This window comes from Strix aluco, chromosome 1, assembly GCF_031877795.1.
Source record: "Strix aluco isolate bStrAlu1 chromosome 1, bStrAlu1.hap1, whole genome shotgun sequence".
In the NCBI taxonomy this organism is placed as follows: Eukaryota; Metazoa; Chordata; class Aves; order Strigiformes; family Strigidae; genus Strix; species Strix aluco.
In genome coordinates, this window is record NC_133931.1 from 20,387,457 (window position 1) to 20,406,739 (window position 19,283).

Consider the following 19,283-nt stretch of genomic DNA (forward strand, 5'->3'; position numbering starts at 1 on the left):
GTCAAGTACTGAAATGACCATTGAAACTAACTTCACCTAACTTCTGTTAGGGAGATTTAGAAAGATGTTGCTGTTGTTCACAGGAATTAAAACACTCCTCAGGTTTTCAGATAGTGATTTGTAATTTTGACAGGAATTGAAAATTAGGAAACCTTTATAGCCATGTGGAAAATGTACATACACATGCTAGCTAGAGATTCCTAGCTACCAACAGGCCTGTGGCTTTATGACAGTAAGAGGTTTTCTCCATTGATTTTGGCTTGAGCTATATTCAAGTTACCTATTTTTTGGTCACAAACAGTAACTTGAAGAAATACAAAGCAACAAAATATTACACTTAATGTATGTATGGTTAGATATGTAAACCTTAAAAGTATGATTGTTGATTGATCTCATATGGACATAAATTTTCATCTTCACTATTATTACCCCCAAATAGTTTGGCTATGAAGGACCCCCAAGGGCAAAGATATACAACTGCTTCTGATAATTAGCTAATTGAATTTTATAATAAGAACCTGAGTCTTCCTTCCAATGAGAGTTTGTGTGTTTCCCTGTTTTGCACAGGAGGGATCCAGTGGATGGGGATCCTACTGCTATTTGACTCAATTCCTTCTTTCTCTACTCCTAGGCCATACCTGTACTAGCACACTGAACAGAGCCATGGCCTGTGTGTGAATGCAGTCTTGTGGCACAAGATCTTCAATCACTAAATTTTAGTGTAGTTTTGATCTGACTCAAATATTCCACATATAATGCCCAAGCAGTTGGGTGTAATGGGACATTCTCAAATGGCAGTTTGCACAGGGCTGCCCTGTTTTCAGAGCTGAGAAGGTTTTACTGTTAACATATGGGTTATTCTAGTTTACTTGCTTCTGCTTAGCAGAGCAGTAGGGGCTGTTCAGAACACTCTTCACAGCTTCTGCCTCCCATTGTGGTTTAGTGAAACAGTTCTGAGGGAAGGAATTGTTGGTTCAACGAATATGGGGAGGCATTTTGAAGATAACCTGGGAATAGGAAAGGAATACAGAAAGTTTTGTGGAAGGAGGAGAGCCTTCATAACACTATCTGTAGTACATCCATCCATCTAGCTAACTAGCTGGAGGTATGTCCCATAACTTTTTCTGCAGAAACAACTTCATGTTCTTTCCCTGCCAATAGCATGAAGAATTTTATAAAGTGCCTTGAAATATCAGTATGGTCCTTCCTGCAAAAATGAAGGTAAAAACTAGGGAATGAATGTCCTTAGAAAAGATCAAAGTCATGTTGCTTCTGTACTGTAAACAAACAAGATAAGTTGGGAGTGGTGGTGGTGTTGAACTGTTATATTGCATGAATAAGCTTATGAGAATGAGTTTTGAATACAAGGGTAAAAAAAAGGCACACTTCAGACATGAGTAATTCTGTAACATATAGTCACAAATACATTTCTTATGATAGTATACTTCAAAGTCATGAGTTATAAGTTGCTTACATCTGAAAAAAATAATTTACTTCAAGGGACTGGGATAGATGACATGGAAGTAATTTGTTTCTTTTAGACATTTACCAAGTAATTTGGATCTAAGGAAATGATTTTTGGTGACCGGAATGTGTATTTAGATATTGTGTGAGTAATGCCTTTCATGGAGACCTACCCTTCTGTGATAAAGAATGACATGTCATACTAGTTTAATAAAAAGCCACTCTGACTGCAACTGTTACTCAGATAATTGTCACTTTCATCAGTGTTATAAAAAGAGCCAGCATGTTCTCTGCTTCTCCTGAGATCTAAATCCAGCATGTCCAGTGGAGATAGACATTATATTAAAGTAGTGAGAGACCATATTCAGTTTTATGAAAACATGCTCATGAAATTATTCTGGTCCTTACCAAGGCTTAATCTACAGTGTGCATTTCAGTAGTATAATCTAATCAAAACTGAAACAATATTTGTTTCACTTGGGATCACTAGACTGGGCACCAGAGAAGATGTTACTGCACATGGAAGCATCTTCTTTATTTTGGGGAATATTTTTGGATGTAAAATTACACATTTTTTTGTTGGAGCACAGTTGTGTTTTAAATGTGTTTTACTCAGCACAGTCTTCCCTATGTAAACATTACTGGATAACATCAGTTTCAAGTGTTGTGTTGACACATGGCTATGTACTTGTGCCTACTCTGCTTCAATTTAACATCATTAATGTATACTGATAAGATTCATGTGGTCTTCCAATGGCTATTAATATAATCATGTAAGGTATTCCTTACATGTAAAAGTCAATAAATTTTATGCAATGATATCATGATTTAGCTTAATTATGCTAATAACCTGTAGCAGAGCACCATGAGAAAGACTGATGTTCTTAAAGAAACTTTCTAACTAACAGATGTAAATATTATATTACAAGACCCAGGTGAGATTTTGAGAGGTTGTTTTTTAAATTAGTGATTTGAACATTTAGAAAAATTGTAGCAGGGGTCCTCCCAAATGATAGTTGTGTGCTCACATCATGGAACAACTTCCTCTCAGGGAGGAGCATCTCCTGCCTGATCTGTTCCATTTGGGACTCACTGGAGCAGCCCTTCACTTTGGGGCTTGTGTGTCAAATTAGCACTATAACTTTTTGACTCTGGTGTCGGTCATCTTCTGTTCTTGTTCAGCTATTTAGTGTAGCAGATGAACCCAAGGAAGAGAGAATAGAGCAACCCATAAGCTTGATGTTTGGGGTATTTAGACATATTATGGGGCTGAGATTCACGTCCCTGCTTAAACTCACGTACAGGTGGTTTGGCTATATGTCTTTCTTGTAGCATCTATGCTCCTAGTCATGTGCATCTTTGTTATTTAGGATGTCTTTTGAAAATCGAAGATAATTAAGTCCTACCACAAAAAGTTCTTCCTTTTGCCTGAAGTGAAACAAAAGTATTTTTTCTTTTTTTAGATTTTTTTTTTTAAAAAAAAAATTAGCCCTAAACAATATAATTTATTTCTTTGCAAAGAAAAAAACAGAAAGTTCTCTTAAGCTCCCAATTGTTCTTCCTTAGAGTACAAAAATTGAATTTTCTTTTCTACAAAACATACCCATCTCCCTGGGATGCACTTACTAGGAGCCTCACTAAGTGTCTGTATATTCTCAGGATCCACTTGTCCTAGAATGGAAAAAGTGGTTTGGGAGAGAGGCTCTCAATGTAATTTGTCTCAGTAGGAAATGCTCTTCTGTATTTTGTTAAACAGTAAGAAAATTAGATTGAAATCCAGGCCTGAGGAAAATGCACTGGCTGTTGTATATGGGTCACTGTAGGAAACAGCTGTGTGGAGTCCACTGCCTAGCCAGAGGTAACATTTGTGTAAGGTTTGCACCTCAAACCTGGATTCTGTCACTCTGAGTTCTCCCTGATCAGAAGTCTGCTACTACTGATGCTGTGGGTGTTTGACAAGGAAAAAGTGAACCTAACTATATGTCTACTAATATATTTGGTCTAGAATGAAGTGTAAGAGCCTGAATTGCTGAACAAGAATTTGAGATACACTTTTCAAACTTGGAATGATTATACAGACATTTAGTTCTTTATTTAAATTAACAATAACTTAGTTTTTGTTTTAGTCTGTTGAGTAGGTACCTCTGGCTTCAATCTAAACATATTTTTAAAACTTGCCACCAAACATTTGTTAGTATTTCATAGAAATAATTCTGAATATTTAGCATTATTTTCCCATATTCTGTTAAGCTATTTAACATATTTGTTCTCTGAGGAAATTGAAATAATTTCGATAGACCATATCTTAATTTCAAATAATGCAACGAATAGTTCAGTGTGATGGAAATGAAGAGGTGTACTGACCTTTTTGAAAATTATCTTCTTAAACAAAATCCATTCCACATTCTCAGCTAAGGCAAAAGAAGCTGAGTATTCTTTATGGCTTCTGGGAAGACACTGCTGCTGTAAAACACTGAATTATTATCTGCTTTATTCAGTGAATTGTCTGACAGGAGATGAACCCATAGGATATATCCACTGTGTCTGGTTTCAATTTTGTTTTGTCTATAAAAAGTCAAAGCTTCCTATGAGCATTATCAGACAAAATAAATAAAGTAAGAGAGATAATTGTTTAATGAACCTAGAGTAACACGATTCAAGCAGAATACCCCCACAGATTTTGCCAAAGCTAATAAAACTCTTTTGCACCCTACTTATTATTTTTGACTAAGTATCAACTTTGTAAATTCTTAAGGTCATTTTTAAAACCAGTATTAAATTCTGTTTCTTTGTACTCATGACTGCTTTAGTAGTTTTGACTCTGTTAATCACCATGCAATTGGAAATGAGCTGATGTAGAACCTGGATGTCATCTAGAGTAAATATTATAAAATCATGTACTTCTGTCTGTGATTCCTGGTTCGAAGTACTTTAATGCGTACAAAAGAACAACAAATTACTATTTTTACTATTTTTTTTTCTTTTACGTAACAGTTGGGCACTATGTCAGAATTTACATGATTTACTACATAGTTATAGGCATAAAGAACCAGAAAACTCCTTTGCTTCCTCCTAGTATATAAATGGGATTAAAACTGTTAGTAGGTTCAATATTGTGTCATTTCTTTACTCTGAAAACAGGTGTTATCATGTCTGCAAGAACAATCTATTCTAAATGTAAGACAAAATTCACCTGATTATTCCTTGATAAAAAACTTATTTTACTAATTGATTGTGACTTTTATGTCTTTTTAAATTACTTATTTCAGATCAAACTTTTCCAAAATATGATCTTAATGAAATTTTCAGCAACAAAAATATAAATGTTTTCCATTTGTGAACAATAACATGAAACATTAAAATAATCTATGCTAGGTCAGTACAAAGATTTGTGTATTCTGTCTGTGGCTAGTTAAGTTAAGAAAGCATATTATGATAGTGTAAGTATATTTCCCTGCTATATTCTCCCAACTTCCATAGAGTGCTAATGAGGAAAATGTAGGAGAACTCTGAAAACTTTTGGAAATTTTTGACCTTTCCCTATTACATTAAGCACTCTTTTGGGAACTTAAAGCCTTTAATTTGCCAGTCATCCCAAAATGTTATGCAAATTTCAAGGGAAAAGGAAAATGAATATTTTTGGAATAAAATAAAGTTTAAAGAATTAATCCCTCTACTTGGAAGCATAATGAACAAAATGTAGAAAGCTAATGACAAAATAGTGTCTTTTAGTCATTTAAAATGCAATTTTGGAACAGTGCTTCCAATCCACTGGGTTTCAGAGGGACTTAAAATGTAGTTAACTACAAACACATTCATGAAATACAGATGTTCCTTTTCTTAGTAGATTGATAGCTGAGGATGACTTGGATCACCTCATGTACTTCCTTGAGTTTAAATACAAAACTTTAACACAAATAGTTCTGGAAGTATTTGCTATAGCAATATGCAAACAAAAAACAATGAGTATGTTGACAGAGTATATATGTGCTGGGAAACAAACACACTGAATGACAGCTATGGGTCTGGAATAGGTGACTCAATGTTAACTTTTAAGATTTAACTCTTATGTTGAGAATGTCCTAAGGCATTCTCAAAACCAAACTTCTTGTCCATAGATGATCATGGTTTTAGGCAAGATTGAAGGCATCTATCACTTGTGACCACACAGATTTGAGCAGCAGTATAAACATAAATCTTCCATTAACTAAAATGCTTGGATTTCATTACTGAATTTTCATTACTGAATTGTCTCATGAACAGCAAAATTAATGAGGTCTGCTTTTCTGTGGATTTTTGTCCTATGTCCTGCTTAGAAGTCTTATTCTTGTTACTAACAATCACCTGAATCCTTATTATTTTCTAAGATTCTCTGTGGCAATAGCTGGAGTTCCTCATTTATGTCCCTCAAATCTCTCCCAGATGTCTAAGGGTTCTCTGAGGCTTGGCTTGCTGGTCTGCACCTGCTGATAGGCAGTTGGAATAGGCAACTGCTGAGCATCTGCTTCAGCATTTATCCCAGCAACAACTCACCCCAGATACCAGTTCTGAAACCTTGTTGAACTTCAAGTTTGTGTGATTTCTATCCCAATCTCAAAAGTGTTCAAAAAGTATTGTATAAAAATAAAGGACAGGTGGGCATAACAATTGCACAAACTTGTTTCGTTAAGATTTCTGGCTGAAGAAAAAACCCAAGAATTTGTATTTGAAGATAAAATTCTGAAATGTACTTTGAAGGCTAAAGATCTTGAAGGCAAATCAAAAGAAACCAGCACAATAATTTTCTTTGCCAGCTTCAGGGTTGGGAATGGAAATGAAAAGTTAAATCATGTTTTTCAGAATTTTTGGCTAATAATATATCATTCTTTTCTGCACACAAAAGCTTACATATCTTGTCAAGGTACTAGTGTTCTTGTAACAGCGACAGTCTAAGTAAGATATAAACATGGAAAGCTTGTAGTTATTAAGTCAGCCAAAGTATCTGAAAAAGCCAGCAAGCATGCAACTCTTTCTTCAGGTCTGAAATAGAGGCAGTAAACTGCAGACTAAATACAGGCTGGAAACAGTTGAGTTTGGCATAATAAAATTATACTTGAAGAAATTGTTCCCAACTCTGTGCTTAACAGAAATGTACTACTCCTCTCTGTTTTAGATCTATGAGAGCTTTGAGTGCCTATTTGTTTGTTTATTTCTTTTTTCAGCCATATTAGGTGTTTAATAAAACATACTACTTCTACTTAGGAACATTCTTTACTTCAGAGATATGTTTTATATTCTACTTACATTCTTGCTTTTCATTTCATAAGAGCAAGGAGTTTGTTTAAAAAGAAGTTGCTCCTGACAAGAAAAAAAAAAAAAAATCATTCTTAGTCTAGGCATTTCTAGTCTGAGTTTCAGTATTGTAACTCCTTACAATAGGATTCAGTTTTTTGTAACTAACGTGGTGGCTTTCCTCATAATTTTTATATTCCTTTTTATATTCCTTCTGTTCCCTTTTGCTGCAACTTCATTTCCTCTGGTCAGGAGAGCAAACCACTTAGTGATAGATTTTCATCTTAGTGTAATAACATGTGTGAAAAGGGAGAAGGAAGTGTAAATGCAAAGAAGAAAAATTATTATTATTTCAGAATAATTATATATGGTGCCTGGACTTTATATAGAACACATATGGGAACACATAATGTTAAAAAAGCCACATGTATTACATCCTGAATAGGCTGTAATCTAAATAAGATAAGACAAACATAATTCAATAAAGCCACAGTTCAAAGGGGAGTCCCCTCAACTTGCCAGCACTGGGAAAAAGGGAGAAAGGATTTCCTGAAAATCTTCTTTTAAAGGGAGACAGACGATAAGAAAAATAATATATCTTCTGTGAGTAAGAAACATAGACTACAAAGAAACATACTTTGGCTCGTATATAAATACCTATGCTCCAACTTCTGCCTTCTGGATTTTAGAAAGAGAAACTGCCTGTTAAGTGGTCACTTCAGAGCATGTTTTCCTTTCCTCTGAGACAAGTGGCAATGACCAGTGGTGAAAAAGGATGTCAGAGACAAACCACTGACTGCTCTGGTGTGACACTGTCAAAGTTGTTATAACAGGGGAGACCATGTGTGACAGTCATAGGGCCAAGAGACAAGGTAAGGAGATGGAAAGGATCAAAGGAACAGATGAAAAACTGAAAATTACAGAAGGGTATGTCAGCTATAAACAGGGTTTATGTAGGTGAGGAACAAGCTTTTGTATTTTAGGAAATACGTATGAAGCCAAATATGTATGCAAATGTGATCAAACCAGTAGGTGAGAGATACAGAAGCGTCATCATGGGAAAGCTTGAGGAGAAGGAGCTCACACTGGAAGACTGATGCTGTCAAAGCAAGATATCACTAGTATTAGCTGCAACCAGTATTTACAGGCATTTATGTAGGAAATAATCTACTTGAGAAAGAGAATATGATGAAATAAAGTGCAGGAAAGGAAAAGCCAACTAACTAATAGTATCCTCACATATTTCAGTTTTTCTTCTCTGAGACTTCCCACAGACTACTGAATTTCAATTCTTGCAGACTAAACACTTTGTCCATGGGTATCACTTGTTGGTCTACAAGCCAAAAGGCAGACATCCTTATTTGAAACATAAACTAATATACTCAGCTCAGTGTAGCCAAACGTGGCATGTCTTCTCAACCTCTAATATCAGTGAGCAGCGAGCTGCTCAGCTAGGCTAGTTAAAACAAAAATGACTCATGAATAGAGTACTTTCTAATGTAATTCCCTGTAGGAACAGCAAAAAAATCTCTCCATTTTATATTTTTTTTTATCCAACCATAAACTTTCAAGCTTCTAAGTTGTTTAAATTGATTTTCTTTAGAAGTTTGCATCTGGTATACTTATGCATTGCCTGAGTGAAGCATTAGCTGTGCTGCAGCTTCATTCAGCTGTCGCATGGCCTCTGGGAAGGCAGGATTTCATCCTCAGTAGACCCAACTAGTCAGGGCTAGAGCCAGGGAAATGCAATAAAGAACAGAAGAGAGAGGGGGCTGTGCTTTCAGTGTTTCTATCTCACATCAGGAGTGACTGAAACGTCATATAGAGAGAATCAATTTCTTGCCAATGTGTCTCACAGACACATTTCCCATTACCTAGCTTCTAGTCCCAAGGAAGTCTCTTATTTTTACCCCCCTTTAAAAAATATGTGCTTCCTGAAAATGTTCAGACTTAATCCTGAAAATTACACAGACTCAATCAATGGCATATCACATGGTTTAATCCATGATCTGAAACTGAGAGCAAATGTTGTCTGTTAAATAACATGATGGGGAGTGCAGAGGCAAAGTAGCTTCCTATAATGAATGATGAAGGATATATTTGAGATTGGATACAATCTAATCTATCCCAAAACCACGATTGCTTTATTTTTTATTTCTTTCCTGTATCTGGCAGTCATAGCTTAGTAACAGAGGGTGAATTTGTATCACAGGCAGGAAAATCATCCAAACTTTCATTTAATTGGATCAGGATTTTCACAAGGGTCTTCTAAAACACTCCCAGCACATCACTGTGAGTAAATCAGGAGATTTCCAGTTCCCATTTTTTTCTATTTTAAGAAATACAAATAAGCATAGTCATGTTGAAATAGTTCTTCACAAGTAAGGATTACAGTTTAAAATAATTTTTATTGTTTAAAGAGAACAAAAATGGAATTAAGAGTTTTTAGGTAAGAACTAATAGTTTATAAAGAAAAATAATTTTATTATGTAGTAAATTAAATTAATTACATTAAATAAAACCTTAAATTTAAAGTAGTAAAATATTCTCTAAAATTTAAACAACTTTAAAACATGGAAGATGCACAAAAATATAGGTCTAGGCATACATTTTGAAAACTGGTTGTACTTTTTTGTTTTATTATTATTTTTCCATGTTTGAAAATAGTATAGTTTGTTTAACTGGAAATAAGATCATCTGAAGATGTGAAATGTGAGGAGAGTTAGGTACCTTAAATATTCTACTGCTGTTTATTTTTCATTCTTAGAAAATAAAGTTAGCGTACCCTCTCCTGTGCTTTGGATAGCCTATAGGAATACTCCTAACTCTTGAAGTTAAAGATTTCAAAGCATCAAAACATATATAGATATCTTATTTCACCTCAGCAGGATAAGAAAAAAATAACATTTTAGTAGCCAAAATCTTAGCTAATATGAGCTTTAGTGGACCAAGGATGAAGTAAATAAATGTTCCAACAGAGGATCACTCACAGACACTGTCCTGTCCAGCAGGTCTTATACACAGAAAAGGATTTTAAACTAAAAAACTCCCTCCTTCTGTTGTGACAGACACTTGACAGCAAAGGAACAGTCCATTCTTCTTTAGAGATTAAGACATGAGCTATCATCCATAGCTAATTTAATCTAGGCTAATTTAAACTCTTCTTAGCCTTTTATAGTGTATAGCAGAATTCCATTTTGACTTAACCGTTTTAATGATGACTAGGTTATTCTAGAATATGTCTATGTCCAGTATGCCCATTGAAACATGTGCAAATAAAGCATCATATTATTAATATTTTCTAATTGGAAAGTGATTTTCAACTGATAATCTCAACTGTCCTTTCAAATATCAGTTTAACTGCATGGCACTCTACTTGGTACATATTAGTAGACTCATTTTAGAGATAGTCAAATTGGAACACAGAAAACCATGATCAGTAATTAAAAGTATAGGTAAAATATAATGATGGTTTTATTATTGCATAAAGTTTCTACCAATTAAAATAATTACATCTAGTTATTTTGCCAACTTTTTTCTAGGGTTTTGGTAGCCCATCAGGTGAACATTGGCTGGGAAATGAATTTATCTTTGCAATAACAAGTCAGAGGCAATATTCTCTAAGAATTGAATTAATGGACTGGGAAGGAAACCGGGCATATTCACAGTATGACAGATTTCACATAGGAAATGAAAAGCAGAATTACAGGTAAGAATCTATTGAAATTGTTTTGACTCTGCTGAGTGATAAATATTGTTCATTGTTTGCTTGTTAAGTATGAGAAAGGACAATAATATGATTCTGATTTTCATTGAAAGTGAATAAAGAGAATGAAAAATAAAATAGAAATCTGATTTCTCAGTGATGGAAGGTTAAAGTAAATCTAATATATCTGAGAACAAGGGATGATCTATTAATCATGCTGGCTGGTAGAACTGCTAAAAGTCATATAATTTTTAGCGTATCTGAGACCATCAGAACTCAAAACTGATTGAATAGAAAAAGGATATGGATTCTTCATTACAGCTTGAAGGATTTCTACCTTGGAAGCATAAATCTGAAGCAATGGACATGGAAAGAAAAGACCAAAATTTCTGTTAAAACATTTGATATTTCCAAACTAAAAATTCAGTGCAAATTAAGAGGAAAACCAGAATGCTGGATCTTATTGTGAGGAGATAAACCACACAAAATAAAGTGTCCAGTACTAGATAGCCTTCATTCATCATCAGCAGTAACATGCAGTATGCAGCATTTATTATAGTTCAAAAAAGACATATGAAATCAAACCTCTTTGCAATAATAGTTTTCTCCTTTTGTTTTTTTTAAATAAAAAAGTAAGAAACTTACATCTACTTATTAAAAAATGAAAATAACCTTGGAGACACAAGAAATATGGATGACCTAGGTGGTTTAATTTAAATTTTTTTAAAATCATTGCTTCATCTGAACAGACAGTACAATGCTGGAGAAAGAAAATGAAACACAGAAAAATATCCTAAATTATTTATTACAGCACATCTAGTTAGCATAAGACTTAGGAGAGAAACAAATATATTGTAAAACCAAATATTCAAGTCATAACATGTGAAACTAAGTTGGTATTCAGATTTTTAAATTCAAGTAACTTGATTCTCAGAAATCACCTGATCACCTCCCTCCCTTCCCCTTGGGCCTCCAGAGAAATGGAGGTGAGAGCAGTTTGGTCTTTCTGCTGACAGGACTCTGCCCAGGTGGGACACAATGTAGTGCCCCTGTGTCCTGGGGTTTGTTAGAGGGCACTACTGCGTAGTGTAGAAGTGCAAAAGCTACATTTAGAAGCAATCTATATGAGTTTAGCTTCTGCGTAAAGCAAGGACTATCCCATGGCATACAAAGGACAGCTCTGTCCTCCATTGCCTCCAGCAATGCCGTGCCTGTCACTGCCTGTGGCATGTGGTTTCCCCAGATTTGGGAAGGTGAAGCACCTATTCTGAGGTGCTCTTAGGCAAAGGGTACTTATAAGTGAAGGAAATTTCTCAAAACAGAGGCTAGAAGTATTTATACAAGACATAAAACCAGCAGTGTAAAAGAGGAAAAGGTGGGGCCTTAAACATTAGTAGAAGATGGTATTCAAAAATGTAAGAAAAAGATGGGACAAATACTTGACAAGTGAGGAAAAATGTCAAAGGACAGAGTTACATGTAACTTGAAAAATTACAATGAAATTCAGAGAAGATGCCAGGAGTATTACTCAGAGAGTGAATTAAGATGGCTGAATTTGGTAAATAAAACAGTGTCTTTTTTGCTCACATTTATTCTGTACTGAATAGGGACAACATGTATTGTTGAGGAATTGGAAGGATGTTGAAAATTTAACTTATATTAAAGCTTATGTTAAGGGAGGATTTTTTTTCAGAGTTCATTTGTGGTAAAATAGCAAGAGAATTTCTTGTTTTGTATCAAAATGCTAGACTGTATTTGAAGTAAGATAGTAGAGAAATTTGGAAATGCTTAAGGGATTTCTGCCTATCATAAATCCATGTAATGAGCTCAGAGTAGAAGAAGAGGCAAGGAGTTTTGGGGAAGGGCTGCACCATTGTTCCTCCAACAGTCTGGGAACTCTGCTGGGGACTGTGACCTAAGACTTCCTCAGATGCTAACCACCAACCAGGACCAGGACACAGGCTCAAGAAATTATGTACAGTTGTCTGTGTGTATTGAATTGATTGCCTTTTTCCTGGCACAGTTTAAGCCTGATCCAAGTAGCACTTCCCCAGGCAATTCCTGAACACAACTGTGGGATCCCATGGAGCAGGGACTTTTCCATTACACACTGAGCAAATCCATGTTAGCGTGTTGGGGAAGAAAGTCTAGCCAGACAGACACGCATAATGGTGTGCCACTAACTTTGAAGGCCAAAGAGCAAGCCCTAGCCCAAGATTTAAACTTTATTCAAATTTTGACATGTCCTTTGTTATCTGTGATAAACTTTGCCTCAAAGAAAGAGACTTTAAAGGACTTGGGCATAGGATTTGTTTCTCTGCCTTAGCTGATAACACAGGCATTTGGAGATTTCTTAAATAGATTAAGTTTAATATGTGGATGGACAGAAGAGTAGCCCAGGAAAATCATCCTGAAACAGTCTAGGTCTCCAGGATGTCTATATGAACAGGGGAATATTTAGGAAAGGAAAGGAAACCCATTTTCATTAGAAGAAAGGGAGATCTTTTGGTAATATAAAACATATTTTCTGAACATGGAAACAATTGTGAAAACTTGCTGAACAAGAAAAACAAAAGAGATGTATTTCGAAAGTGTAGACATTAAATCAGAAAGAGTGTACAGGCCTCAAAAAGTATAATGTTGAGTAACAGGGATAAATTCTGCTATCCCTGTTCAAGTCACTTTTCTAGAAAAATCAGAAGGAATTTGACTTGCAACTAATGATTGCAGTTTTGGTTCCTGTCCTACTCTGTAGTCCAATTAAAGGCCAGAATGTGCTCTACTCATGCTCTCTGTGTGGCCTTTTTACAGTACAACTGAAGTTCCTCTGTCTAGGGAATGGGAATCAGTTCCATTCACATTATTCTGGAATAAACAGAGAGGGAAACATGAAGAAGTAAAAAGGCTCTATCCATCTCTCTTGGCCCTTTGGGTTTCAGATGAATTCCTCAATTATTTTTACTCAAACATATCTGCATATTTAAAGAAAATAACCAAGTAACATGGTGACAGTTCTGGAAATAATGAAGTGTAAACCACATGCAAATCTAAATTTTTTTTTCATGCTTGACAAATGCACTAGTGCCTAGTCCAGACATATATATGTCCAACAGACATTTTGCAAACCAAAATTATGTTGGGCTTTTTTAGCAATTATTACAAGAATGCATCCTATGATATAAAAACTATTTTGCTTGCCAGCACCACTATCTGTGATAGAAGCAACTCCAGAAGGCAGGCCAAATAAAAGCCTGATTATGGAGTCCTAAACAGCTGGCCACCCTTCAGAGAATGCTGTTTTCTTTTTATCTGAGGAGCTGCCATTAAGAATTTAGATGATTCCTCTGAAGTTGAAAACCACAGTTCCCAACCTCCTGTTCCCAGTGCCTTTTCTTTACAGTTGTCGGGCATTTGCCATATTTGGTTTCAATACCTCAAACACAGAACAGCATACTTTTTCAAAATTTTAGTTGCTGTTCATATGTGAATCATGAGACAATTTTACTAGACAAATTCGATACTCTCTTATTTTGGAAACTATTAGGATTTTCTGCTTTTCTAGCAACATTAAATATTGCTTCTTCAACACTGTTTACAAACATAAGTAATTGTAGGCTGGCTGCACTCTACATTAGTTTCATATAATACAGGTTCACTAAGAAATAATAACTAGCAAAGAGACAAGTTTCCAAGCTGGTCTGGGCAGTAGATCAAGGAGATCTGAAATAGAGAAAGGGTATTGAAATGAAAAGAAAAGCTCAAGAAGTAGAACATCTTTCATTTATGCTATGGCAGTACCTTGTACATTTGGAAAACATGAAGAACAATTAAGGTTCCAGGTCTCACATCTGAATATAGCAATTTAAAAACAAACAAACAAACAAACAAAAAAAACCCCAAAAAACCCAAAAAACCCAAATACCATGAAGTGATAAAACATGTCTGAAAAAATATGGAGAATCATTTCCACGCTGCTTTTCCAAAATCCAGCCCCAACATTATGCAAGGTTCAATTCAGTCTGGATAACTCCCAGTTGGTGATTTCAGAAGGGTTCTGTTTTTTCTCTGGGTTGTTTGTATTCTCTTTGCTACTTTTTATTAGCCTAAAGAATCTATGATTAAAAAGAGTAATGTTGAACACATGTACGTTAAAAATATACTTGTTTCTCTTTCAAAATGAGACAGCTCCAAAAGGGTTTCTGGGAATACAGAATAATATCTATTTATCCCAGATGATGACTGCATAAAAGAAAGTTGAGATGAGAAGGTGGATACTGAAGTAGTAAATATATAATGATAAATGATAACTGAAACAGGAAAATCAATGTTGCACCACATGTGAAACCTTCAATAGCACGGAAGCATGTAAGTGATTAATTTCCGTTAGAACATCCTTGGTCTTCTTATCTACACAAAATGATTACACAGAGTCTGTAAATATGATGAAAACTATCTCTGCCAGTCTCTTTGCAAGTCTTACACTGTGGCAAGTAAAATCTCCACAGAGTAAGTCAAATCTTGCAAGCCCCCATTTAGCACAGAGTTTCTTAAATCAAAAGAATTATTCATAGGACTATAAAAATGTAAGATGAGACTCCCAGAAGACACACAGCCTCTCCTCTTTTCCTGTGCAGACTTTACCTAGTCCACTCGTGATAGTCCGTTGACATTTTTTGATGTTCTTAAGAGCTGTACAAATATGACACACTGCTGCTCAGACCTGTGTCCTCAGACCCTCCAGAGTTAAACAGGAAAGAGAAGTGTTGGGATTTTAGGCACCACACTCCATAATCCCACATATTAGTTAATGAAAGCAGATATACTGAGGATGGATTTTGAACAGCAGTAAGTTCAGCCTGCATGCAGATCTGGTTTTGCTTCTCATGATACAGGAGCAGCACTTCCAAGCAAGGCATGGGATGGAGAATGGGAGAAACAGTTTTTAATTGGCTGAGCTATTTGTACCTCAGAACCCTTAGAGAAGCTGAATATACCCTAACCTGCCTATGACAATATATTCCAGTATTTATTAATTCTTTTATTTAGATAAGCTTTCCATTGCTGTAATGATTCACTACCTTTGGTCCTACCTATGGAGGAATATGATTAAATGATAAGTCAGTGCTGCTGAGGTGAGCAAGACTGAGATTGCTGTAGGTATAGGTGAAACTGATGATGGACAGAGAGCATCCTAACTTCTGTGAGTGAATCATGTACTTAAGGTGATGGCTGACTTTTGATAGTTAAAATTAAGGAGAACAGTCTTTATATTGGAACCAGCATGATAAAGAGATTAGGAAATCTTAGGAGAAAATAAAAGAGTGCATAGATACTGGCTTGTATTAGAAATAGTGTGACCAGCAGAAGTAGGGAGGTGATCATCCCCCTGTACTCTGCACTGGTGAGGCCACACCTGGAGTATTGTGTCCAGTTTTGGGCACCTCAATACGAGAGGGATATCGAGGTGCTGGAGCGAGTGCAGAGGAGGGCAACAAAGCTGGTGAAGGGCCTGGAGAACAAATCCTATGAGGAGAGATTGAAGGAGCTGGAACTGTTCAGTTTGAGGAAGAGAAGGCTGAGGGTAGACCTCATCACTCTCTACACCTACCTGAAAGGACATTGTAGAGAAGTTGGTGCTGGTCTCTTCTCACAGGTGATTAGTGACAGAACAAGAGGGAATGGCTTTAAACTCCAACAAGGGAGGTTCAGACTGGACATTAGGAAAAAGTTTTTCACAGAAAGAGTGGTCAGACAGTGGAATAGGCTGCCCAGGGAGGTGGTGGAGTCACCGTCCCTAGATGTGTTTAAGGGTCGTTTGGATGAGATGTTGGGGGATATGGTGTAGGGGAGAACTTTGTAGAGTAGGGCTGATGGTTGGACTCGATGATCCCAAGGGTCTTTTCCAACCTGAAAGATTCTGTGATTCTGTGATACATTATTAGCGCAACAGAAAGAGACAAGTTGACAGAATAATATCAGTTATATAGAGAAGAATCAGATGTATGGGTCTGCAGAGGCAAAAAGTTAATGAAATCTGTTGCAAAGTGGGGGGAGAGTCATTGAAATGATTCAAATCACTTCAAACCACTGACATGGTCCTGTGATTCATACAAATCTAGGTAGCACAGTTTCCAAGCACTCCAAAATGCTATTACTCTCCAGGCTTTACTTTGGGTAACCAAATTAGTTGTTGAATGTAAACAAACAATTGTTAGACACTATGGGACTGTTAGCAGAGAGTTTTTATTTCACTGAGTAAAATCATAGAATCATAGAATAGTTTGGGCTGGAAAGGACCTTCAAAGGTCATCTAGACCACCCCGCCCCCACAATGAGCAGGGACATCTTCAACTAGATCAGGTTGCTCAGAGCCCCTTCCAAACTGACCTTGAATGACCTTTCCAGGGACAGCGCATCTACCACCTCTCTGGGTAACTTGTTCCAGTGTGTTACCATCCTCACTGTAAAAAAATACTTCCTTATATCTAGTCTAAATCTACCCTCTTTTAGTTTAAAATCATTACCCCCTGTCCTATTGCAACAGGCCCTGCTAAAAATTCTGTCCCCATCTTTCTTATAAGCCTTCTTTAAGTATTGAAAGGCCACAATAAGGTGTCCCCAGAGTACTGGATTTTTTAGCTCTTGCTTGTTTAAGAGTTTGTTTATTTATTTCAACAACAGTATTATTTCTTTCTGTTTTCTTAGGCAAACTAGATAGGTAGCCTGGAGCCAGAGGCCTTGATGTAATGTTAATCCTTGTTTTTTTTAAGGTGGAGGTTATTGGTTTATCTCATCACCATTGTTGAACTAATGCTGGAATGTCTTACAAAATTTTCTCACTTTTCTTTCTGTAAAGTAGAGAAAAAATATTTTTTGTACAGTAATTTGAATTGTACCGCTGAAAATGCTGTAATAAGTAAAAAGAAGTATTTGAGAATGTGACTTTTATGGGGACAGCTGGTTTTCTGTATCTTTAATTTAAAATATATTCCACAGACTATTGCTGTTTCAGCAGCAGGACATTATCAGGCCATTGTCACTTTCCTCAATGTACAAAGCTTGATTTTTAAACATTGGTGTGGTTCATTGTTATTGCCCAGACTTTTCAGTGATGTATTTGTCATAAGTAACATATTTTCTTCTTGTATCACTTTAGTTATAACAGGGAATCGGCCTGACTTATAAGTTTTTCTGAGCCATCTCTTTAGCTGCTTCTGCATTGTTTGTATCACAGTAAACCTTTAAAGGGACCATTCTCAAACGAGGAAGAAAAAGTACAGTGGAGGACACATAGGAAATCTGTAGTAAAGCAAGAAAATAAACACAGATCCTCTGAGACCCAGTCCTGTGCTCAGACCCTGGTACTTTTCTTGCCAAATATGAAAACTACAAAATAATTCAGAAAATAGATGTGGTGCAAAAATTTAAACCCATAGTAATTTACTTTTATTTGGAAGCTTGAAATTCAATTTGTAAGTTTATTTCAGAGGAAATATCCATGTAAAATCCCATTAACAGACAGAATGATATCTGTGCTGAGCATACTTTCCATGATTTGAAAATATGTTTAATATTTTTTCACCAAATGATGGTATAAAATGGATAATATAGAAAAAAATTAATGGCTCTATGTGTATATAAATATCTGGCTGAAATAACTTTATTCTATTTAAGAACACTGTCAGTCCAGTAATATTCCATGAAATCTAAATACTGGAAGTGCAGGGATTCGATCTTATGCCCATTAACCAGAGTCTTTCTGGAACCAAGCCAGTGTTGCTATATTATATCACTGACTAAAACTCCCTGGCAGTCCATGCACTATCTCAAATGTAAGCAGAAATTAAATATAGCATTTTATCGGAGTAACTGAAAGTTAATGAAAATATGCTTGTGGAGTTTATGAATAATAAAATGTAACTTAATCCATATAAATCCCTATGTTTACTATCCATCCACAGCTGATCATTTCCCACCTCTAACTACATAAAGCTTCACTATACAATAGCTGTGACCATCCTGAAGCAGAACCAGAGGTTTTCTTCTGTGTTATGGAATATAATGAGAATGCATGTATTCAGAATACTTAATACTCTAAAGGAGTGACTGAGCAGAGAAGGGGAAGTAAATAGTGAGAGAGAATGATGGGAATGGATAGAAGAGGGATGATGTGCAGCTCCTGAGGGGGAGAGGAGGGCTCAGTTGGATAGGGGATCAGGCAGTAGCACTTTCCCCAACCACATGTCTATTTTGGTGGGAAGTTGGCTGGGGAGCAGGGGGAGGTTGCCAGCACCAAAGCATTTTTCATTTATATTCCCTTCAAGAAGCAAGAAAACAGGTTCATTTTGGCAAAGTAGGCCCTCGTGAAGTGGTATGTAATTCTTTGTTATCCCCCTGAAATTTCATAACTGGCAGCTCTGCAAAATCTAGTGACTGCCATGTCTGAGTGAAGAAAGAGCACAGGCAGCAGCCATGAAAGGACAGTTGTACCAGACCCAGCTATAACAGACATTCAATACCAAACTATATCTGTCCATATATACTCCATATATGAAGTATAATAACTGATTTTCCAAAATCTACAAATTGTTACAGAACTACCAATGAGACCTTGTACTAACATAGTTCACTAACATAGTTCACTGAACTGTCTATTTCACATGACAGAAAGGCATTAATGATTACTGTTCTTAGCTTATAACTTAAACATCTTAAAAAGTGAGAAATTTAATTTGGAATTGTATTATGTGGTTCTTTATAAGTGTCATAGCACAAATAATTCCATACACAGAATATATATTATGTCCTCTGAAAGAGTTAGGTATTTGCAGTTTTCATCATT

The 19,283-nt window shown here is 35.9% G+C and overlaps 1 protein-coding gene across 1 annotated transcript in view; it reads left to right on the top strand.

Annotated features, from left to right (window-relative positions):
• Positions 1-19,283, top strand: part of ANGPT1 (angiopoietin 1) — a 171,573-nt gene that overhangs the window by 121,068 nt on the left and 31,222 nt on the right. Inside the window, exon 7 of the mRNA XM_074846774.1 lies at positions 10,278-10,444. Within this exon, the coding sequence (XP_074702875.1) occupies positions 10,278-10,444 (167 nt within the window). The remainder of the gene's footprint in view (positions 1-10,277; positions 10,445-19,283) is intronic.